Genomic DNA, 25417 nt, shown 5'->3' with positions numbered 1-25417 from the left:
AAAGCTACCTGAGCCATTATTTCTGATATTACTGGGGAAAATGATGATCAACAAAACACTGTAGAGCTTTTCTGATATAAAATCATACAAATTTTTTGTGCAAGTTAGCACAGACTCTAAATGACTACATCCAATAAGGGAACAGCTTTGCCTCGCCTCAGAGTGCTTGCGTAAAACAGAGTTTTGAAAAGAAAACACAATAATTATGGTTTTGCTGAATTCAAAGAAATGCTGCCTCTGCCCTCTGGACGTGCCTCAGATGCTGCTGTCTGCACATTTAGCTCAAGACCACATTATACATCTAATGACACAGGCACCCAAATTAGAAGAAGCAGCACTGGACTCAGGGGCACCTCACAGACCACCAGAGAGGAGCAATCACACCAGGACTCTTCTGGCCCTTCCATTTTCTTTTCACTGGCAAAGGAACCAGGTGGCCACAGGTTCCTAGGATCTGCCTTGCACAGGGGCAGAGGTGAAGAGGGGCAGTGCCAAGAAAAAGGGGCTGTGGGAAATCAAAGGTTCATAGGAAATGGGGTAGGGCAGAAGGGAAAGGACCCCACAATTCTATTCCTAGTCTACAGTAGCACTTTACTTCCCACTCCCATCCCAAATCTGCCCAGGCCTCATCTCCAAAGACCAGAATAGCCACCAAGAGTTTGCCATGAGAAGATATGATTCCTGGCATTTCAAAGTAAAACTCCAAATACTTTGAGCACTTGTGATTGGGGTGTTGACATTTAGAGCAGGACTATCCCATAAACCTTTCTGCAATAATATAAACATTCTATAGCTGCAATGTGCAATAGACTGGCCTTTCAGCTATGGAGTAAAGAAGCAGGAATAAAAAACTGAATTTCTAATTTAACTTAAATTATAAATTAAAAGCAGGAATAAAAAACTGAATTTCTAATTTAACTTAAATTATAAATTAATTTTTATTGTTTTCAGTGCTAGGCATTAAGCAAAGGGCCCCACACATACTAAGTGAGTGCTCTACCACTGAGCTATATCCCTAGGCCTTAAAGTAAAATTTAAATAGCCTGGGCTGGGGCTGTAGCTCAGCAGCCGAGTGCTTGCCTAGCATGCAAAAGACACTGGGTTCGATACTTAGCACCACATAAAAATAAACAAATAAAATAAAGGCATTCTTTCCATCTACAACAACCAAAATAAATAAATAAATAGCCAAGTATGGTTAGTAGCTATATACTCAACAGTGCAGTTTAGAAGCTATGTAAATATTCAACACATGGAGGCTAAATCCTTTGTGGTCAAACCTTAAGACATCATTAGTATGTATTACATGAGGAATAACAGCTTCCACAAAAGTATCAATTTATAAGCTTTCAGAAAACAATCTGTTGGTACTGACAACGTGGCTCATTGGTAGAGCACTTGTGAGCATGTACAGGCCCTGGATTTAGTGCCCATCACACCTCCTACACACACACACAGACACAACACTCACTGGGTATGCTGTCCCAAGCTTATGAACCTAGCTACCCAGGAGTCTTGAGGCAGAAGAATTTTGAGGCCAGCCTTGGTAACTTAGCAAGACCCTGTCTCAAAAAGGGGTTGGGGTACAGGAATGTAGCTCAGTGTAGTGTAAACCTGGATTCAATTCCAGGTATTGCCCAAAGTGGGGAGAGTACTTAGAAGAGGCTCACTAATGATACTGTAACAGTTATCTTCTGTTTAACTGGAAGCTGGCTGAGAATACAAGTTGTCCATCCTCCTGTATCAACCAACATCTCAGGGCTTCCATATTTATGTCTAAAATAATATTAATTGAGTAAATTTCTCAGGTTTAGGAAAAGGAATCTTGGACTTTTTTTTATATACTTCAGGGTTTTTGTTTGTTTTCTGGGGTAGGGATGGAATTCAAGCCCTCACACTTAGGAGGCAAGTGCGCTATCCCTGAGCTGTACCCTTGGCCCCATTCTCAACTTCTGATCAATAACTTTTTTTTTTTTTAATATCAGAGGTCTACGTGGTTTGTTTTTTTTTTTTAGTTGTCAATGGACCTTATTTTATTTATTTATATACAGTGCTGAAATCGAACCCAGGGCCTCCTCACATATGCTAGGCAAGCATGCTACCACTGAATCAAATCTTCAGCTCCTGATCACCAACTTTTAACTTTAGAAACTAACACAGAGTTGGCAGGTTATATGTATATGCCACTCTGGGCTATATACAAACATAACAAATATAATTTATATCCCAGTGATGAGAGAAAATAAAGGCTTGACCTTTTCCATTTCTGAAGTTTTAGTAACACTGATGTTGAGTTCAGGGTATCTTCAATACATGGAAAGTTCTAGTTAAAAACAGTTCCACTTGGGCTGGGGTTGTAGCTCAGCGGCCCTGGGTTCGATCCTTAGTATCACATAAAGACAATCAAATAAAAATATTGTGTCCATATACAACTTAAAAAAAAAAAAAAACAGTCCCACTTAAGCCAGGCGCAGTGATACATGCCTTTAATCTCAGGGGCTCAGGAGACTCAGACAGGAGGACTGTAAGTTCAAAGCCAGCCTCAGCAACTTAGAGAGGCCCTGTCTCTAAATAAAAAATAAAAAAGGGCTGAGGATGTGGCTCATTAGTTAAACACCCATGGGTTTAATTCCCAGGACCCCACCTCCAAAGTCACACTAAAATTCTTTATTCTATATTTTTCTTTTTCTTCTTCTTTTTTTTTTTTTTTGTACTAGGGATGGAAATCTGGGTCTTGTGTATGCTAAGACAAGCACTCTACCACTGATCTACATCCCCAGCCCTTTTATTTCGAGACAAGCTGGGCTCAAACTTGTGATCCTCCTGCCTCAGCCTTGTAGAGAGCTGTGATTACAGACATGTGACAACATATCAAGCTCCTATTTTCTATACACAAATGTGTAGTAGAAACATCTTCCACAGATGATATCCTGAAGAAAGAGTATGGTCACAGGCATAAAGTTTGAAGGCATTTACCTAGTGTCTTTTACAAAATGTAAAAGTGGCATAATTATTTTTAGGTTCTTACATATGCCATGCTTCTATCAATATGGCAGCATAAACTAAAGAAAGCCAAGTTCATGTGTCTTCCCACCTTTTACCAGACATGAGTTAGGATGGATGATATCCCTCTAGAAGAAATTAATTTAGTTCAAAGAAGGAAAAGTGAATTAAAAATCCAGCATATCTATGAATACATGCCAAATTTCTCCAATATTATAATTACTTAGCAATTTAACCTGTCATACCTATAAAAGCAAATTAATCACCCAAAAGACTAGACCAAAATATAATGTGCCTCAGAAAAAATGATGTCAAGAATCTTAGATGCAAATGATGTTTAATCCTTTCACAAATCTGATTACCACAGTCATATAAAACACTGTTAAATCTTGAAATAATGTTGTATTGTTATGGGAGACTGAAGTATGAATCGAACATGATCTGCCCTATTAAATATTCTAGCTGGGGATTATGGGCCATTCTCATTTAACTTTAAGTAGGTAACCACTGTTAGTCCCTTTGGACAATAGAGCAACATGTATCAAAAGCCTTCCTTGAAATTATAAACTAAATTATCAGAAACAAGGAAAATATCTAGCAATAGGGAAATATGTAAGTCAATTACAGAGTATTATCTAAATGTATTATGTCACTACTAAACATAGCAAAACAAATGAGGAAAATAGCAACATATTATAGTATTTTTAAGTCCATTAATAATTATAGAATAAAAATGTGTGCAGTGATAAAACTTAGATCTGAAATAGTAAAAGTAATGAAGTGAAAGGATTTACACAGAATTGAGTTTCCCATCCTTGTCTACTAATGTGTCAAAGTAAATGTTAATGTGAAATGGAGTAGTATTGTTAATAAAATAATCTGAATATATTATTGTCTCCTCACATTCCTTTTCAAATTATGTATAGCATCTATGAAATGACAGAGACATGAAAGACAAAAATACCTCCAAATGCATATTCTTTCAATAAATCCTAATTTCAAGGTCCAAACTACTTTCCCTCTCATTTTAAACTACATCAATGATTTTTGTATTTTTCAAAAAGAAATGTTTACAAAAAGCTTTTGCCATTTCGCTAAATCTAGATATTAGAAGCCCATTGTTAAACTGAAGATTAAATGAGTTGAGGGGCTAGAGATGTAACTTAGTGGTAGAGCACTTGCCTAGCCTGAGTGATATCCTGGGTTCAATCCTTACTACCACCAAAAAAAAAAAAAAAAAGGTTTTAAAACAAAAGCCATTGTTAAGGTAAGGTGGAAAACTTACTGCTAGTAATCAGTACTATTTTGATAGAATTGTTAGGTCAGAAAATACAGGAACTGCTGTTAGAAATGGAACCAAGGTAAACTCTAAGCTCTCCTGCAAAGTAAAAGTTAAGAAGCAAACATACTGAAGCATTATTTATAGCATCCTTAAAATGTTAAAGAGCTGTTCAGAGGAATCTTGAAACCCGAGAGAATGTTCTCCCAGGGGTCCTCAATGAGCTCACTTGTAGATAATGAAGAGTTCTTCATGTCCTCACCATAATGAGCTTTTCCAAGGCTGTTTTTTATACACTCTCACTGGTGACCAACAGCATAATCCCCAAGCTACACTCAGACAAAAAACTTTACATCCCACCATAGGACTCTGAGTAGGTGTGAGTCTCTCTGCCTTTTGGTTTAATCCTGAGTGATTTACAAATGTGTTAAGAATGGAGAAGAAATCAGGCATGGTAGTGCACACCTGTAATCCCAGTGGCTCAGGAGGCTGAGGCAGGAGGATCAAGAAATAAAATACAAAATAGGCTGGGAATGTGGCTCAGTGGTTAAGTGTCTGAGTTCAAATCCCAGTACCCCCCCCAAAAAAAAAAAAAACCCAAGTCTCATCTTTCAGACACTCTTCCATGGACTTTCTGCTGCTATCTGGGACAGGGATGTTTGGTACTGGGGATTGAACCCAGAGGGTACTCTACCCCTGAACTATATCCCCAGTCCTTTAATTTTTTTGAGAAAAGATCTTGCTAAATTGCTAAGGTTGGCCTTAAACATCCGATTCTCCTGCCTTAGCCTCCTGAATTGATGGGATTACAAACATGTGCCACTGTGCCTAGTTGGGACAGGGTTTAAACAGTGGTGAACTTGAGGTAATAGCGGGCAAGCACTTGTCAGTTTTATGGGTAATCTCTTGGGACTCCAAAATTCTTTGACTGACCACCTCTTATCAAAGTTGTAAACTTGAATAACATTTAAAAAGCTAATAACAGCTAGCAACTACTGTCTACTTTATGCCAGTCACTGCTTTAATTACACTAACATATTAGCTCTTTTAATCCTCACTATGACCCTAGGAAGAAAGGTGTTATTGTTCCCATTTTACAGATGGGAGGATCAAAAAAAAAAAAAAAAAGATGTTAACTGCCCAAGATCACTGTTTTAATCAGTTTTTCTTCCTGCTGAGACCAAAAGACCCAATAAGAACAGAATTGGAGGAGGAAAAGTTTATCTTGGGGCTCAGAGTTTCAGAGGTCTCAGTCCACAGACAGCCGGTTCCATTCCTTGGGGTGCGAAGTGAGGCAGAACATCATGGTGGAAAGCAGCTAGGAACCTGGCACCCAGGAAGTCAAAAAGAGAGCTCTGCTCAACAAGGACAAAACACAAACCTCAAAGGCAGGCTCCCAATGACCTACCTCCTTCAGCCATGCCTACAGTTTGAGCATTTGACACCTCACATCTAAACCGTAACAATCATAATGTCACATCTGCCAGGAGAAGAGTTGGGATTTAAAGCACATCTAGGCAGGAGCCTGTTTCTTTATACTATCACTACTACAGGTATCGGTCATTTCAAATCCCAGAGATGGTGAAATTAAGGAAGTATCTACCAAAAGGACCAAATTTTCCTCAAAAAGTCATTTGAGGTTATTTTAAAAAATATTTCAGAATTTTATGATACTAAGAATGGCCACAGTGAACTTTAGCCTAAAAGATTTAAAATCAAGTCAAACCCCAGCCAAGCATGGTGGCACATGCCTATAATCCCAGCAGCTCGGGAGGCTGAGGCAGGAAGATCGTGAGTTCAAAGCCAGCCTCAGCAACAGTGAGGTTGCTAAACAACTCAGTGAGACTCTTGTCTCTAAATAAAATACAAAATAGGGATGGGATGTGGCTCAATGGTCGAGTGCCCCTAAATTCAATCCCTGGCATCTTCCCACCTCACCCCTCAAAAAAGAAAAGAAACAAAACAATCTCTGAGCACAGCACTTTAATTTCCTGAGCTACTCTTCGGGTAACTAGGGTGCAAAATATTAACTACTGGGAGCTGGGGTTGTGGTTGAGAGGTAGAGCACTTGCCTGAGAATTGAATCCAGTGTGAGGCACTGGTAGAGCACTTGCCCAGCATATGTGAGGCACTGGGTTTATTCTCAGCACCACATATAAATAAATGAACAAAATAAAGGCCCATCAACATCTTAAAAAATATTTTTAAAAAAATTTACTATTTACTATTTGAATATAATTCTTTTGTTTTAATAAAACTGATACACGTGTTCCAAAGTAAAGTAATAAGCCAGATGTGGTGATGCACAAACATAATTCCAGCTATTAAGGAGCCTGAGGCAGGAATATTGAAAATTCAAGGCTAGCCTGGGCAACTTAGCAGGATTCTACTCAAAAAGAATAAAATAAAATAAAAAGGGGGCTTAGAGATTGTAGCTCAGTGATAAACTACTTGCACTGGGTTTGATACCCAGTAGCACAAAAAAATAATAAAGGGCTAGAGATATAGCTCAGTGACAGAACACTTGCCTAACATGTGTTAGGCCCTAGATCCAATCCTCAATCCCACAATTAAAAAAAAAAAAAAAAAGGTAAAGTAACAAAGTACATAAAAATCACCTGAAATCCAGTTACTGGAAGCCAACAGCTACCTTCCGGGGACCATTTGGAAAAAAGTCTTTGTATATAATAAGCAAAAATAAAAAGTTAACAATTTTCCTAAATGGACTCTTTATCTCATTTGGCCTCATTTGTGTATAAAAAGTCTCTAAAAGGTAGCGATTAAAAACACGGAACCAGGGCTGGGGATGTGGCTCAAGCGGTAGCGCGCTCGCCTGCCATGCGTGCGGCCCGGGTTCGATCCTCAGCACCACATACCAACAAAGATGTTGTGTCCGCCGAGAACTAAAAAATAAAAATATTAAAAATTCTCTAAAAAACACGGAACCAGGGCTGGGGATGTGGCTCAAGTGGTAGCACTCGCCCGGATGCATACAGCCCACGTTCGATCCTCAGCACCACATACAAAGATGTTGTGTCTGCCGAAAACTAAAAAATAAATATTAAAATTCTCTCTTTAAAACAAACAAACAAAAAAAAACACAACACGGAATCAGTACTCCAACCAATTTCAGTTCTAACCCATGAACTGGGGCAAATTATCTAACCTAAACCTCAGGTTACTTACCAGTGAAGTGGGGATAACAGTACCTGCCTTTAGAGGAATACTGTGAGGATTAAAAGTGAATGCAAGTAAAATACTTGCTTAGCATAAGGGTAAGCATTCAATAAATTAGTTATATTATTATGTATTAAAAGAGGATCCATTTAAACCTTCCCTGTACAAATACAGACATTATTCTATGTTGACAGAATAGAACTTTACATCAACATTGCCTCCTTCATAGTATTTCACTTAATAGGTTCTGGAACCTACCTAAGTAAATACTGATAAAGGCTTAGAGTTTTATTTCGTTTTAGCTATAAAGCCAAAGATGACCTCTTTTACACATTTTAACATTTCTGAAATGCATCCTACAATTGACAGAAGTTAATAATTGGCAGAAATTTTTTTCTTAGGTAGCACACAGATTCATTGAAACAAACATCCTTTGTGTCTACATTTTTTAAAAACTTGGCTGATAATTTCTTAAGAATAAATTCTTTGGGCTAGGGCTATGGCTCAGCAGTAGTGCACTCTGCCTAGCACATGCAAGGCCCTGGATTCGATCCTTAGCACCACATAAAAATAAATGAAATAAAGGTATTGTGTCCAACTACAACTAAAATAAATAAATAAGAAATTCTTTAAAAAGTATAATTGACAGATAGCTTTGTTCTGATATATGTCCCCCAGCTGCCATTGGGAAAGACTGTATTGGTACAACGTCCAAAGACATGGGGCGGTGTTATCCACTTCCTCACACCCTAGCCAATAGAGGATGAGACCCATCTTTATCTACTTTGCTAACCTCACACACAAAATGACCTCCTTTTATTTGCATTTCTTTTAGCATTGAAAGAAACTTATTTTAGGCAGGAAGTCCAATAAGTCACTAGTAGAAGCAAGGAGGAGTGAACAAAACAGATCTACCGCTCCCCTACATTTCTGGTACTAATGCCTGACAGTTGAGAGGAGCAGGAATGCACATCAGAGGGGATGCCACAGCCAGACAGACCTAAGGTCAAACCCCAGCTTTGCCCCACGCTAGCCATGTAAATCTGAGTGAGTCTTAACCTCTGAGCCTGTCCCTAAACGCATAAGATGGGGCTAACAGTGCGAGTCTTTCAGAGCCCAAGAAGACTAGGAGAGGCTGAGGCTGTGGCTCAGTGGTAGAATGCTTTCCTAGCACATATGAGGCACTGGATTCGATCCCCAGCACCAAGCAAGCAAATAAATAAATAAATAAATGGTGTTATGTTCATCTACAACTAAAAATATAACTAGGAATAAGGTATGAACCTAGCAGCATATAATAAATATTCTATAAATGGCAGCTATTCGGGCTGGGCATGTGGCTCAAGCGGTAGCGCGCTCGCCTAGCGTGCATGCGGCCCGGGTTCGATCCTCAGCACCACATACAAATGAAGATGTTGTGTCCGCCGAGAACTAAGAAAAAATAAATATTAAAATTCTCTCTCTCTGCCCCCCCCCCTCACTCTCTCCTTAAAAAAAAAAAAAAATGGCAGCTATTCCACGTGAACTTCAACCTATACTTTATGGTGGTAAATGTTCAAAGGAACACTGCATTTTCTTATTTATTTCTTTCTCCAAAAAAGGGAAGACTGATGGTCAGTCCCCTCAAAAGAGTCTTACACAGGAACTGAAAGCACATTCTCAGCACCTATTTGGAAACAGTCTGTTCCACTGATAAAATGAATATGATAAAAGACAAACAAATTTATTTGCTTTGAGAGAATACTAAACAACAAAACAACAAACTGTATTCGTTCCTTTTTTTTTTTTTTTTTTTTTGGTACTGGGGATTGAACTCAGAGGCACTGAAGCATTGAGCCACATCCCCAGCCCTATTTTGTATTTTATTTGGTGATAGGGTCTCACTGAATTGCTTAGCACCTACCTTGCTGAGTTGCTGAGGCTGGCTTTGAAATCGCAATCCTCCTGCCTCAGCCTCCTGAGCTGCTGGGTTTACAGGCGTGAGACACGGGGCCTAGCTGTACTCATTCTTAAAAACACCTCTGCTCTTTTTTCTTTCTTTCTTTTTGATACTGGAGATTGAACCCAGAGGCACTTTTATCACTGAGCCATATCCCCAGCCCTTTTTATTTTTTGAGAAGGATCTCTCTAAGTTGTTGAAGCTGGCCTAGAACTTGGGATCCTCATGCCTCAACCTCCAGAGTCCTTGAAATTATAGGCCTGTGCCATTGTGCCCAGCTCTACCTCTTATTTCTTTAGGTTGGATAATTCAAACACCCAAAATGAGACTTGTACGCTGGAATTCAGGACTTAGAGCCATGATGAAAACTGTGACCAACCAAACCAGGGTTTGGTTTTTCAAGGATTATAATCAATGGTCATTCTTTTTACCCCACCCCATCCCCTTTTTTGGGGTAGCACTAGGGTTTGCACCCAGGGGCATTTAACCACTAAGCCACATCCCAGTCCTTTTTTTTTTTAATTTTTATTTTTTTCATTTATTTATTTTTTCCAGTCCTCTTTTTAATTTTGAGACAGGGTCTCGTTAAGTTGTTGAGGCTTGCTTTGATCTTGTAATCCTTCTGCCTCAGCCTCCCAAAGAGCTGGGATTACAGGCATGCACAGCACATTTGGCTTAAATAGTCATTCTTTATTCAGTTACACAGGAGACTTGTGCAAATGTCACTAGATGACAGGCAGAAATACCATTATTTTATTTTTTCTTTCAGCATCTCTGGAACCACTCCCCTCCTAGCTCACACCCTTATTACTGCAACATTCCAGGCTCAGAGCTTTGAGCCTCCCTTTCTGCAATGCATTATGCACAGAGGACACTTTCATCAACAGCTAAATTCCTGAGGCTTCTTAAGGACCAAACCAAACTCTTACTGGATTTTTCTTACCTGGCTCCGATTCTATCTTCTTTTCTAATATTCACCATCTAGACACTTATTCTGTCCTCTCCATCTCAATCACAACATGCACCTTCCCCTACACGACTCCCTGCTTGCTGAATGTCCCTTGTTCTCTTAACCCATACTTTTCATCTCCCAAGGTAGAGTTTGAATCCCAACCCTTGCACACATCTTCATTTGATGTCAGCTCTTACTAATTTCTTCCTTTCCTGAATTACTCTAGCAATTAGTGTGCAACTCAACTCCAGCATTCCACCAAACACAGGTTCACTACTGAGAATTAATAGTTGTGTGATCTTGGACAGATCATTTAACCTCTATGAAGCATAATTTCTTCATCTATAAAATAATAAAGAGTTTAAGTTACGAGATTTTAAAAGATCTTTCCTGTTCTACAAATCCTATAAGTTAATATACTACCTGGTACTGTTTCATGTATTAATCTTACTCATTTTTCTTATAAGAATTTAGAACTGCTGAAGGGAGAAAGGACATCTTAATTTCTTCCCTAACTCTCAAAGCAACTGCTCCCAGGATCTAGCTCAAGGAGGTACTCGGTAAGTATGACACTGAAACAGGCCAAGCAGCACCTGCAAAGAGCCCAAAGTGAACATGGGACCTATTTCTCGAGTAGTTCAGGAAGCCAGTAAGGGTAGTGAGTGACAGCAGGAGAAGGCGCGTAGATTATCAGAGCAGGACTGGATCTCATCCAGAGCTGAAGAAAGTAAGCAGCTAGCTCTAGGCTGGAATGAGCACAAGTCTGAAAGCTTAAAATGGCCTTCTGATTCCTATGCAGCACTGTTTGAAGCAGGTAACATATGCCCCTACACAGCAACTGTAACTTTGAGTTCAATTCAGGCAGTTTCATGTGACCTAGTGAAGACTACTCAGGGTTTTTTGTTTTGTTGTTGTCGTTTTGGTGCTTGGGATTGAACCCAGGGCCTTGTAGAATGCTAGGCAAGCATTCTACCACTGAGCTACATCCCCAGCCCTTTACTCAGGGGACTTGTCAGCAAAGAACCTCAGAGACTATCATAAGCCTGCACTACTATAATGGAGAAACTTAAGTGCATCTCAGCCTTGCAAGGCCTCAAGCAAGAAAAGAGCAAGTGTTTCCATTTTTAAGGCCCATTGCCCTTCCCTTCCCAAGAAATGCAAGCTTATATAAAAGGGACAACACAGATATATTAAAGCATTCAGTTCTGATTTAGGCTTCCAGTAAAATGCTTTTAAAAAATATTTTTTAGTTGTACATGGACACAATATCTTTATTTTATGTGGTGCTGAAAATCAAACCCAGTGCCTCACATGTGTGAGGCAAGCACTCTGATACTGGGCTACAACCTCAGCTTTCCAGTAAAATGTATTTATTTCTTTCTTTTCTCAGGGCAGCAGGTCAACGTACATATATAAAGCAAAGAAGGAATCTGTTGATAGGAATCCTTTCTAACTAAAAGTTAACCAAGAACTTCAAGATAGCGAGAAGATGTAATCTTTAATCAGAGGCACAGGGCAAAGCCCCCATCTATTTCATTATACTGAAATGAACTACATTCAACTCATATGTACATGTCTTCTTTGTCAAGGAGGGCAGATATAGCCCTATTTCAATCCAAGTTAAACTGGTCAGTGCTGTTCTAGCCACTTTGAAACATGTTTTGGTTCACAACTAACATCCTAAAAAGAGTTTTCAAATGATATCAAAGCCAGTCAAATGGAGCCAGTTTACTCCTTAAAGAATCAAATGAAAAAAACTGTTGTTTTGTTGCTTCACTAACCTCACTTATGACAAAGCACATCACTCCTCTTCACTCAGCTGTTTCAATTATGAGACAAAGGGCAACTACTATATGGACACTTTTTTTTTTTTGAGTAAAGTCACAAGATTATTAAGAAACAGCTAATGGCCACTGTTCAAAAGCAATAATGGCATTATGATTTCATATCTCAGTTATCTACCAAATTGGAAAGAATCAAGTATATGTATTTTAGTAAATGTAAGCCCTCTGAATCACTTCTCCATCATAAAAGTTTGGCCAGGTGCAGTGGCCACATCTGAAATACCAACTACTTAGGAGGCTGAGGCCTTAGGCTCACCAATTGCCTTAGCAACTTAGCAAGACTCTCGGCAATTTATTGAGACCCTGTCTTTAAAGAAAGGAAAGACAAAGAAAAGAAAGAAAGAAAAGAAAATCTTCTGGAAGGAAAGATTTAAGGTAAAGAACTTATAACTGCTTATGGTCTAGAACAAACTTCAGAGACAGTAATCAGGGAATGTTACAGTCCAAAAAGACGTCAAATCCCTGTGTTTTGTTTGAATTTGATTTAGTGCCAAATATGCAATGGGATAGACTTAGAGAAAAATATAAACTATCAGCCTTCCAGTGGGTTGATGGAGAAATCTATTTGTTAAAAAAGTTTCAAAAAGGGTTTTGCACAGGGTACAAAGGTGTGTACTTGAGTAGTCATTTTATTACAAGTGGGTTATCGGCTAGAAATAGTAATCACCCACAAAAACATCAAATTATCTCTGTACATCAATGACATGGAGTGATGTGTCAAGGTGCCTTTGCTCTACTTCCAGCTCTCTAAGAAAATAAGAAGGTCTCATTCTGCAAGCATTCTGACAAACACTATGGACTTTAAGAACACCTAAAGAGCTAGATGTCAAAACAAAGCTTTCTTCTCCCTTCAGGGCTTTTCCTATCACCTTCTACAAAGATTAACCTATATTTCTAACATTAGAAAACTGCTGTGCAGGCAACTACAGAGTAGAATTCCATGCCTTAGGCATTGGGAGCAAAATAGCAACTATCAATATGCCCACATAACTGAAGAAAAAAAAAATCATGAATCTTTCTATGCAGCTGTTTCTGTAAATCACATTTTCACTTACTTCCTCTATAAATTCTAAGAATTTCATTCAAGGGTAGAAAACAAAAAGCTGGCAAATTCTGACAATCAGACTAAGGCTCAGAGGAAAGAATGTCACCACTTGAGACAAGGTCAACACTCACACATTAAACTTCAGCTTTTCTCATTTAAAGTTGACACATTCTTGACAATACTCACCTCTGTAAAGATAAATTGCATATCCAAAAGGGCAAACTGCTCCAGTCAATTAGGTAAACAACATAATTAACATGTGCCAGGTGGGGAGCAAATGCTCAATGTAAATAGTGAGACTCAAAATAAGCTACAAATGTGAAGCTATTTCAAAACTATCAGCAGATTTCTTTTTGCAATTAGAGTTTAATAAGGAATAACTGCTCCTCAACTTAAGAAAATTGAAATCTGACTTGTACAATGACAAGTTGAACCCTATTATATACAACTCCATTAGATTTTTTCATAAAGAATAAAAATACATCTAGGTTCTTTAATGAGTTTTGGCAAATACTTCTAACAACCTCTAAACTGGGAAAAATCAATCTCTAACCTACCAAGATATTACAGAATTTAAAACCCTTTGGCTATGTAAAATAAGACTAATGGAATACTTTTACAAAAAATACTTCAAGTTTAGGTGTTCAAAAATTTTTCTGATTTTTTATAAACTCTGATTTTTTACAATGTAAATCAATCTACTCATTTCCTTCCTTTCTACAATCATATTACTCATACTTTTCTTGAAATTTTGGCAGTATCAACAAACAGAACTACTCAAGGTAACCACACAAAGGCAGTTAAAGACCACACATCACACCAACTCTTAAGTCACATTTAATATTCAACTCAGCGCCTACTGCAAGTTATCCTGATCAAACCTAATGGTATATGTTAAAAGTGTGCCATGAAAGAACAAGCACAGCTTCTTTGTGTGTAACCACAGCAAAGAAGGTAGCTGAGCACAAGGAGAGGCAACCTCAGCATCGTGCTTGGCATCAACACTTACCTTGAGGATGTCCCCCCTTTTGAAGCTCAGCTCATCGTCTGCAGTGGCTTTGAAGTCATATTTGGCGATGGCTTCCATTCTGAGCGCTGCTCAGTGCTCAGCAGCCTGAAGCAGGGGGGGAAGGGAGTCTTCCCTGCTGAAGCAACCCAGCCCTCTGGGCTCAGCCTCGCTTCTGGTCTGGGAATACTCCAGCACGCTGAGAAGCACAATGCCACCCTGAATCAGAAGAGGAACGATTGAGAAGTGGCCAGAATCCACGGCAGCCCCGCCCTGCCAATCGACCTGCAGTCCCAGCCCCCACGCCCCCTGGCTTGCAAGGTTCAGCCCTCCTCCTCCCTTCCAGGCAACAGCCCTGCTCTTCTTCTTCCTCTTTTTAGCCTCAGCCCCAGGCAACTGACAAGCCTAGCGGCCAATGGCGGCAGCTGCTTGCGCTATTCCAGAACACACTTCCTCTTCCTTCCCACTGGGTGTGCGCGCTGTGCAGGAACCGGCTGGAGTCCCGTTCGGTCTCCGCCTTTCCTCCTGCACCCCTCATACCTCTGGCACCCAATGCTGTCCACTGAAAGAAAGACCCCACCCTGGGGACAGCACCCCACTATTCTTGGTTTAATAGGCCTACTTCCCTCCTTTTTTGCCAATGCTTCAAGGCTTCCTGGGAGCACCAGCTCCCCTACTCCACAGTCAAAAGCAAGCCATGCATGCTGCGGTCGAGCTGCTTTACTCTTCATGAAACTAACTCTCATCTGCTCTCAAGAAAGCGAGCGAGAGAGAGAGAGAGAGAGAGAGAGAGAGAGAGAGAGAGAGAGAAAGAAAGAAAAAAAAAAGAAAGCGAGAGAAAGTGAAACTAGACATGCCTTTTTAGTCCCAATTACCACCAAGAATTCTGGTGGCATTCCCCCACCACATATGAACTGATCGGCATGCTCAGGCCACCAGAGAAAGATACTCCGGAGCGCTCTTTGTTGGTAGAGATCTGTCCTTGCTTAGGGCTCCCTTTCCCCTGAAGATTCTCAGAAATGTGGAGTCCCCACCAGTCTTTGAACTAGATGACCAAGGTTCAGCATTCCAGAAGTAGCCTCCACATTACTTCTAATTAGCCTAAACAGCAGAGCTAAAGTCTTAATCTACACTTGAAAGGAACCCTTTTTGTGTGTGCTTGGGGCGGGTGGTTACTGGGGATTGAACCAAGGGGCCCTCTGCCTCTATGACGTGGTGTCCCTAAATTACCCAGGCTGGCTTCAAACTTGTGATCCTCCTGCCTCAACAGGGATTACAGGTTTGCATTCCACGCCAAGCAAAAAGAATCCCGTTAAAAAAAAAAAAAAAGCTGCCAAGCATCTAAGGTGGGGAAAGAAAGTACAGGGCCTGTGTCAGAAGGTCAGACTGAAGACCCACACAGTTACTCTGAGTACAGCTTTTCTCAGAGCCAGAAAAGTACTAAACACAGTGTACCAGGCGAAGGTGAACTGGGGTCAGTGCAATCACTGCTTTAGTGGAAGAGTCTCCCACCACGAAAAGGGATACAACCTTAACCTTTGCATACCTAAAGGCAAATGAAATCCCATTCGTGTTTGCTCAGCTACTGTTTTCATACACACTAAACAAAAGCAGAAAACAACAAAGGCACTGGCAGAATGGAGACTGATTATTTACAGTGGCACCTTTCTGCTAGATAATTCCCATCTAGCAGCTCATGTGAGGGGTAGGAGAGATTATTCTTTTATCCTAAAGCTAACCATTAGGGCATTAATCAAATATAGCTTCAAAGGACTAAGCAGGAAACCAGATGGAAATATTCAGCTCAGACTGAGAGGATTAAAGAAATCACCTGGTAAAAAGTCTTTCAGGCTAATTCTGAAAGCCAAACATTCTGCTGCAGGTAACTAATAAACCAAACCACTACCTTGCAGGTCATACCTAAGACATTCTATGTGGTGCTGGCTCTAAAAGAGTAAAGAAAAGCTACAGCAAACATAAATATTTTTAAAATACTAAGATTTTTGTGTATCTAAATGCCCTTCACTTACACTCTGTAGTTATTTTTATCAAATTAGTCCATATATAATTTTTTTAAAGAGAGAGAATTTTTTAATATTTATTTTTTGGTTTTCGGTGGACACAACATCGTTATTTTATTTTTTTTTTTATATGGTGCTGAGGATCGAACTCAGAGCATGCCAGGCGAGCGAACTACCGCTTGAGCCACATCCCCAGCCCTCCATATATAATTTTAAAAGCCAGAGTATATCTTCCATTGCCTACTTATTTTAACAGGTCCTCAGGGCTAATTGAGGAGCCTATATGCATCAATGATGGAAAGCTGAAGAAGAATGGAACAAATCTGAAAAAACAAGTTTTATTTTTTAAAACAGAAACCACACAAATCAAAGCACTGTCACTGTCAAGGTACCATGTAATATAGGGCGTAAACTTTTACCTGCATCATAGTTGAATAGCAGGAACATAAAAAACAAGATGGTTCTCAACACCCACCTACTCAATTCATCTGCCACAGGTTACTGAGTGAAAGCTTTGAAAGACTAACACTCCTCAAACGTATAATCATTCAAGTAATCACTCAAGTAAATTGTTTTGTGAAACAGTTCATAGAAAATTAATACTTACAAGGCTGTGCCAAATAAAATTTAGCATCGCATTTACAAAACTTGGAAAGGTCAGCTTCTTAGGGTATCCAAAGAAAAGGAATTCTATCCCATACATAACACTAATGTCTAAAAGTAACAAATCTGAAGGAAGACACAATTTTTTAAATAAATTTCCCCCTTTTGCGGTATGACGCGAATTGAACCCAAGACATTAAGCATGCACTCTACCACTGAGCTAAACCCTAACCTCTGCACAGATGCTGCTGTTCTCCCCAAGAAAATGAAGTAGCAATACGCTTAACACTGTCCCCTGATCAGAGCATCTCTAAACTGTCTAAACTGTTAGCACACACTCTACAGCTCATTGCACTCAGTGATTTTTTTTTCTTTCTTTCTTTTTTTTTTTTTTTTTGGATACTGGGGATTGAACTCAGGGCCTCACATTTTCATTTTTTACTCTGAGGCAGGGTCTTAAAAAGTCTCCCAGGCTAGTAGCCTCCCAAGTAGCTGGAATTACGGGCGTGCACCACACCAGGCATTCACGGAATTTAAATAAAGTACAACTAATTGTTCAAAGGATGTGCCCTATATCTGAAAATGCAGTTCCCTAAAATGCAGTATCCTATTGTCTTTCTTCTGTTTATTTCTCTTCTTCCCCAAATTAACAGAAAATATATCACAATGGGACAGTATAGTGTTGAGTTTGCATAATCTGTCCAGAGGCAGGCTAACTGTTATTCATTTAAGTAATGACCCTGCCAATCATAGCAATAACTTAGGAAAGCCTTTTAAATAAGTCTGTTTTCTAATCTGTAAAATGGGATAATAGCTGCTTTTAAGATTCACTGAGCATTAAATTAGATAATATATGCAAAGTACTTTGGTCAGAGCCTAATGTATAACACCACTCAATACAAGCTAAAAATGTTACTTTAAAACACATAAAAGGAAATGCAATGTGCTGGGGATATACTCAGTGGTAGAACATTTGCCTAGCTTACTCAAGGCCCTATGTTTGATTCCCAGCACTACCCCCTAAAAAAAAAAAAAAAAAAAAAAAAAAAAAGGAAATGTAAATTAAAACAAATTAAATTTCATGTATAAATCAGCTTTTTTTTTTTGTACTGAGTCTTAAATTTAGGGATGCTCTACCACTGAGCAGCATCCCAAAACCTTTTTATTTTGAGAGAGTCTAAGCTGGCCTTAACCTCCTGCTCAGCCTCACCAGTTGCTGGGATTACCAATGTGTGCCACCACACCTAGCTATATATTTTAAAGACTAATAATATCCAGTTTTTGTATACTTTGGGTAAAGAGGCTCTCTACCCTATCATATGTTACTCATTCAACACTGAAAAGTTACTACTATCTGCCAGATTTAGCTTGGTATATATAAAACTATCAGAGTCCACATTCTAGCTGAGAATTAATTAGCTCAATATTTTTGGAGAGTAATTTGGTACTACAACAATTTTAAAATACATACTCTGATTAAGCAATTCCACTTCCCTGATTAATTTTACTAAAATAGTGACACAAAATACAATGTGCAAAATATATATACTTGATCAATATCCATGAATTTACCTAGGGGATATCTTTCTATATAGTGGGAAGGTATGTTATCAAGTTTAAAAAAACTGCAGAAAAATTAGTTTATCCCATTTCCATAAAACAAAATAATCTACCTGTATATATTTTTTAAAAGATAGAAAGCTACCTAGGAATGAGATCACAGAATATTCTTACTTTCTGCACAATACACCTCAGTGATATTCTGTTTTTACACTAAAAATGTATTACTTTTTTTTTTATTTTGAGAGCTATATAGTTATACACAATAGCTGGGTTCATCCTGACAAACAGTTCACAATCTCCCTTTTTCCCCCTCCTCTCTCATTATCCTTCATGTATTTCTTTTGTTGTTGGAACACAAACCAAAAAGCTTACAGATTCTCTACAGTAAACCTGGATTAACTATCACTTTACCACATACATATAAACTGAGTGACACTGGAGAAATAACCTGGGGGTGGGGAGCTGTGAAACCAAAAGCTCTTAAGGTAGTGAATGGCCAAAGATTGTCAGTCTCTCTCTTCAGGGCAAAATTAAGTGAAACCTGAAAATCCACAATTTAAAAATTGTGAACCTGAAATTTCACAATTTAAAAAACTGTGAAAATTCCTGAAGAGAGAACATTTGACCATTCAAAATCATGACAGAAACCATGACGGGTGATGAGGAAAAGTAAATAAATGTCTCAAAGTTTTAAAAAAAAGTGCATGCTGCAAATGGCTTGGCAGAGTCTCTGGCAAAGAGAGATGTTAACACCGTCAAATACTGGTCAACATGTTGTAAGAGTAAATCTAGAACTTGCTTCTACAAATGTAGACTCAGAAGGACCTTCTGGTAGGCAAATGAATGGTCATTAAGTATAAACTTAGGAATGATGAGGAAGCTCAGTGATAGAACACTTATACATTCAAGTCCAAATTCAATCCACAGCACACAAAGAAAAAAAAGGATAAACTTAATGGTAAATTAATCCATATCACAGTCCTAAGAGTGATCAAAAATTAAACATAGGGCTGGGATTGTAGCTCAGTGATAAAGTACTGGCTTAGCAAGGGGGAGGCAATGGGTTCCATCCTCAGCACCACATTAAACAAATAAACAAAAAACAGATAAATTAAACATATAGGGGCTGGGTTTATGGCTCAGTGGTAGAGCACTTTCCTAGCATGCATGAGGCACTGGGTTGGATTGTCAGCACCGAATATAAATAAATAAAATAAAGGTCCATTGAGAACTAAAATAATTTTTACAAAACTGTAAGTTTAAAAACAATTAAACATATAAATCTGATTACACAGCCAGGCACTATCTGTAGTCTTAGCTGCTCAGGAGGCTAAGAAGGAGGACCAAAAGTTCAAGGCCAGCCAGGGCAACTTAGCAAGACCTAATTCAAAAAACAATATAAAAAAGTCAGGGGTGTAGCTCAGTGGAAAAGCACCCCCGAGTTCAATTCCCAGTATGGGGAGGGAACAACCACTAATCACACCTAGAGTCAGTTATATTAGGATATTCTAAATATTTACTTCAAATATAGAGGAAATGTCATTTTAAGTCTCACACCAGTTTATTTATTTTTGTGACACTAGGGTTTGAACCCAAGCAACCCTCATGTATGCTAGGCAAGCACTCTACCACTGAGTTATACCTCCAGGCCCCAGGACTTATTATTTTATGACTGCATTCTGTTAAGTATTGGTTCTTGGACCTTATGCATTGAAATCATTCCATTCAGAGACTGATTCACTATGAGCTGCTTGCTGGAATTCAGCTGAAACCTAATTTTAAAAAGATCCCCAGGTAGCCAGGCACAGTGGTGCATACCTATAATCCCAGCAACTTGGGAGGCTGAAGCAGGAGGATCACATCGGCTCAGGATACAACGCCCCTGGGTCCAAGCCTGGGGGGGGCGGGGGGATGGATGGATCCCCAGGTGATTCTTATGCATATAATTTTTTTTTTCCAGTGTTGGAGACTGAACACAGAGCCTCATGGTAGGCAAGCATTCTATCACTGAGCTATCTCTCCAGCTCTTTTTATTTTGAGACAGGGTCTCACTAAGTTGCTGAGGCTGGCCTCAGACTTGTGATCCTCCTGCCTCAGCTCCTGAATATCTGGGATAACAGGTGTGCATCACCACGCCTGGTTTACGCATATAAATTTTAAAAAATCACTGCTATACTATAAAGGTGATATAAACAAAAATTTATTTGCATTCCAGAAAATGCACTTTAATTAAAAATAACTAATAGGGACTGGGGCTGGGGCTCAGTGGTAGAGCGCTTGCCTAGCATGTGTGAAGCACTGGGTTCGATCCTCAGCATCACATAAAAAAATAAATAAATAAATAAAAATCTTTGAAAAATAAAGATGTTGCATCCATCTAAAAACTAAAACATTAAAAAAAGAATAACTAATAATTTTTCTCAGGAGAGCATGGTGGCTCTCCACCCTGTACTACTCAATTTCTTCAAACTCTATTGCTCTTTTGCTTTATGTAACAATTACAACTGCTGCTGAACACATGGAACATAAGTACCATATGGGGGGGGATTTTTCTAAGTACCATTAACAAGCAGAACTTAAAACCCAGCAATTCTCTCAAATCAAAATAACCAACTGAAAAAGTATGCCCCAAGCCTTTAAATGCTTGCACTTGTGTCAAAAAAGTTGATTATAGGGGCTGGGATTTTGACTCAGGTAGAGCTCTCGCCTAGCACAGGTGGGACCCAGGTTCGATCCTCAGCACCACATAAAAATAAAGGCATTGTGTTGTGTCCATCTATACCTAAAAATAAATATTAAAAAAAAATAAGATATTGTGTCCACCTAAAACTAAAAAATAAATATTAAAAAAATTTTTTTTAAAAGTTGATTATAAGAATTAACTTTTTAAAAAAATCTCGGGGGCTGAGGATGTGGCTCAGCGGTAGCGCGCTCGCCTGGCATGCGTGCGGCCCGGGTTCGATCCTCAACACCACATACAAACAAAGATGTTGTGTCCGCCGAAATTAAAAAATAAAATATTAAAAAAAATTCTCTCTCTCTCTCTCCCTCCCTCCCTCTCTCTTAAAAAAAAAAATCTCGGGATTAGAAAAATTTTAAACATAGGAAGGGGCAAGTAAGGTATTTCCTCTTCTTTTTTAGTTGTTGATGGACACAATACCTTTATTTTATTTGTTTATTTTTATATAGTGCTTCACTCATACTAGGCAAGTGCTCTACCATTGAGCTACAACCTGTCCCCTAAGGTATTTCTTTCTATCAAAAACAAATGTGGGCCAGATGCAGTGGCACATGCCTATAATTTCAGCAAATCGGAGGGTGAGGCAAGGAGGCCAACTTCAAAATTAGAGAGACCCTGTCTCAAAATAAAAATAAAAAAGGACTGGGGGCTGGGCGTGGTGCGCACATCTATAATCCCAGTGGGCTCCAGAGGCTGAAGCAGGAGGATCATATTCAAAGCCAGCCTCAGCAAAAATGAATCACTAAGCAGCTCACGAGACCCTGTGGAGACCTTGTCTCTAACTAAAATACAAAATAGCGGGCTGGAGTTGTGGTTCAGTGGTAGAGCACTTGCCTAGCATATGTGAGTCCCTGGGCTCGATTCTCAGCACCACATATAAATAAATGAATAAAATAAAAGTCCATCAACATTTTTTTTTTAATTTAAAAAATACAAAATAGGGCTGAGGATGTGGCTCAGTGGCAGTTTCCCTGGGTTCAACTCCCCAAACAACAACAAAACAGGGGCTAAGGTGTAGGTCAACCATTGGAGGTCCTGCGTTGGATTCCCCAAACAAAACAAACAAAAGCCAATTATAACATGTTGAGAAAGATCCTTAAGGTAAAAAGGGAAAAAAAAAAAACTGATAGGGGCTGGGGTTGTGCTCAGTGGTAGAGATCTCGACTCTCACATATGTGAGACCCTGGGTTCGATCCTGAGCACCACATAAAAATAAATAAGCAAAATAAAGATATTGTACCCATGGATAACTAAAAAAAAAAAAAATCTTTTTTTAAAACTGATAAAGAGGGCTGGGGATGTGGCTCAAGCGGTGGCGCGCTCACCTGGCATGCGTGTGGCCCGGGTTGGTTCCTCAGCACCACATACAAACAAAGATGTTGTGTCTGCCGAAAACTAAAAAATAAATATTAAAAAATTCTCTCTCTCTCTCTCACTCTCTCTTTAAAAAAAAAACTGATAAAGAATAAATTTGTACTATTACAAAGAGCAGTGGTTTAAATCATCAGTGAAATAAGTTTGTTCCCTTAAAATTTTCAGGTTATCTTCATTTGATTTTAGTATAGATCTATAGTTGATTTTCATTTTTGAACATTAACTACCTCTGGAAAAGGAAGTCCTAAAGGCCCCAAACTGACTCAATCTTCCTTACGAATACAAAAAAGACAGGAAGAAAACGTAAGGAGGAACAGAAGCATGTTCTTAATGTGAAGGAAGAAAAATAACTAAAACACAAATAAGCAAACTACACTTGTGACCAGGTTAGCAATATTGATTACTTATGGATAAACTGAATCCCAGTTCCCAGGAAGAGAATCGAAGTCTGGCACAGCTCTCTAGCAACCCTTCTGGCTGGCTGAAGGAACACATTGGGCGCTTAAAAAGTAAAGGAATAACAGCAGGATAGAGGATATCTCCCCGAAAATGCAAGGAGAATCTTGAAAGGAGGGAGAAAACGAGCAGCGCCAAAGGTCAGAAACTTCTAAAAATTATGCCTCAGAAGACAGCAAGGAGGAAGGGGAAGTAGCTTAGAAAAAAAAGGGGGGGGGAGGGGGACAATGACTAGCGTTACAAAAGCATTTCGTGTCCCCAGTGGGATAGAGGCAGGGGGAAGGCAATAACGGGGGAAGTACAACGTGAAAAAGAAGTAGGAAAGCCAAAATAGACTAAAGTGAATTTCTCTCGTGTTCTCTTTTCGGAGTGTCAACAGTACCAAAAGACAGACCACAAGTGCACTTCAGCTCCTGTGCATATTGCGCTTTTATAGCATCTGAAGCCAGCCTAGAACACTCTCCAAACAAGCCTTAACTCATCGGGCTTACAATCATGTACGTATAAGGACAGTATTGCAAGCAAGCATTCACAAAGCCTTCTCGCGCAGAAATCTTTTCCTTCGAGCATTCCAACCTGCTGCTCCTTATTTCTTTGACAAATATTTTTCAAGTCGTTTAAAGAGAAAAATGCCAGCATCAAAGGCATCGCCATAGGCTCCTTACAACTCACGGTGGATTTCCGCACAAAATTCGGCCCAAAGAAGTCAAGAGATGGTGACGTGTTGCGGTGCAGGTCGAAGGAGCATCAATCAGCACGTCTGCAGCCTGCACCGAATCCCCCGCCTCCCGGGCTAAGTCAGCCTGACTCACAGAACTAGCACCCTCTCCTCTCGGCTGCTCCCGGGCTCCTGCGCAAACCTTCGCGACCAGGGCAAGAGCCTTCCTTGGGGAACCCCGGCCTCTTCTTCGCGGTTCGAGGTTTTGCCCGGACCCGGAGGGGCCGTCCCCTGGGAGGAAAGGGGGAAACGTGGGGGTCCGGAGCGCAGCGATCTGCTCCTCGTCCTGAGCCCCAGCGGCCCTCGGCAGGCTGGGCCCGGTCCGCCCGCTGCCGAGCCGAGAGGAAGAGCCAGCGAGCCGCGCTCCGCGCCGCCGCCCGCACTCACCGTGGCGCAGCTGCTCGCTCTGCGCCGACCCCGCTCCTCAGCAGCGCTGCGCGCGGCTGCCGACCCCGCTGCTGCTCCCCGAGCGCAGCGCCCACTCCCGCCGCCGCCACCGCCTCAGCCTAGGTCGCTGCCGCCGCCCGGTCGCCGAAGCAGCAGTGCCGCCTCGCTTCCGCTGCTCGTCCGGGTCCCGCGAGAACTTCCCCACGCGGCCCCGCCCCGCCCCGCCCCCGCGAGACTTGCTCCGGCGGAAAAGGCCAGAGCGCAAGCGCCCCTCCTCGGCCGGGCCCCCGCAGGTAGATGTGCAGGGTGCCTGCGCGCATGCGCCAGGCCGCCCCGCAGCAGGTGGCTCCGGCGTGGCTCCGCCCCAGGTCGCTGTAACTCTTGTCAGTGCCACAGCAGATAAACACAGCTTTGCGCTGAAGGAATAACACTTACCACGCTCTGATTATTTTCCCTGCCCTTACTATCAAACCGAGACAGTGAGACAGGAGGGAAGAGCGATCTCCTACCATGGCGCACTCCAAATAGAGGACCAGATCTTTGAATTGTTTGGGAATCCGATTCATACAAACTGCAGTGTTAAATGAATTCATGGATTCGTTCTGTCTCTCTCTCTGTGTGGCGCGCGCGGTGGAAATTGAACCCAGGGGTGCTCTATCACTGAACTGCATTCCAGCCCTTTTAAAATTTTTATTTGGGGACAGAACCTCGCATGTTTGCTGAGGTTGGTCTCGAACTTTCTATCTTCCTGCCTCAGCTTCCTGAGTAGCTGGGATCACAAGCGTGCGGGGCCCCTGCGCTTGGCAGGATGCGTTCTTTCACAGACCGTACCGCGCCTAATCTTTGTCAGCACTTTGCTGGATATTGAGGATAAAGCGAGAAATAGAAATCGTGACCCTCAAGCAATTCACAGCATAGAGAATTAGCAAGGAAATAAAAAGTTCTTAGTTCTCACTATTTGGGGGAATGCTGAGGAAGTTAAAAAGATGGACAGGGTCTCTGCTCGCCGCAGAAATGTCTTCACAGAAAAGGCGATGTGGAACTGAGTCTTGGAGAATGAGTAGGAGGTGGACCGACAGAGGAACCGAAATTAAGGCATATCAGGCAAAAGGAATGGCACGTAAAGGGCTGGGGTTGTGGCTCAGTAGTAGAGCACTTGCCTAGCCTGTGTGAATCACTGAGTTTGATTCTCAGCATCGCATATACATAAAATAAAGGTCCATTGACAACTGAAAAAAAGTGTGTGTGTGTGTGTGTGTGTGTGTGTGTGTGTAAAAATAAATTGACGCTTCAGAAATTCCAATAATCTT

General features: G+C 40.5%; 1 protein-coding gene across 1 annotated transcript in view; it reads right to left on the bottom strand.

Moving 5' to 3' along the window:
* Grb2 (growth factor receptor bound protein 2) overlaps nt 1-24308 on the bottom strand; it is a 69085-nt gene extending 44777 nt beyond the window's left edge. The window contains exons 1-2 of the mRNA XM_005332558.3: nt 24108-24308; nt 14249-14464 (exon numbers count right to left, since the gene is read on the bottom strand). Of these exons, the coding sequence (XP_005332615.1) occupies nt 14249-14326 (78 nt within the window). The 5' untranslated portion in view covers nt 14327-14464; nt 24108-24308. The remainder of the gene's footprint in view (nt 1-14248; nt 14465-24107) is intronic.
* Nucleotides 24309-25417: the final 1109 nt, after the last annotated feature.

Source organism: Ictidomys tridecemlineatus, chromosome 3 (assembly GCF_052094955.1).
Source record: "Ictidomys tridecemlineatus isolate mIctTri1 chromosome 3, mIctTri1.hap1, whole genome shotgun sequence".
Taxonomy (NCBI): domain Eukaryota; kingdom Metazoa; phylum Chordata; class Mammalia; order Rodentia; family Sciuridae; genus Ictidomys; species Ictidomys tridecemlineatus.
The sequence above is the reverse complement of the archived record's forward strand: the minus strand, read 5'-3'. Positions and strand labels throughout refer to the sequence as shown.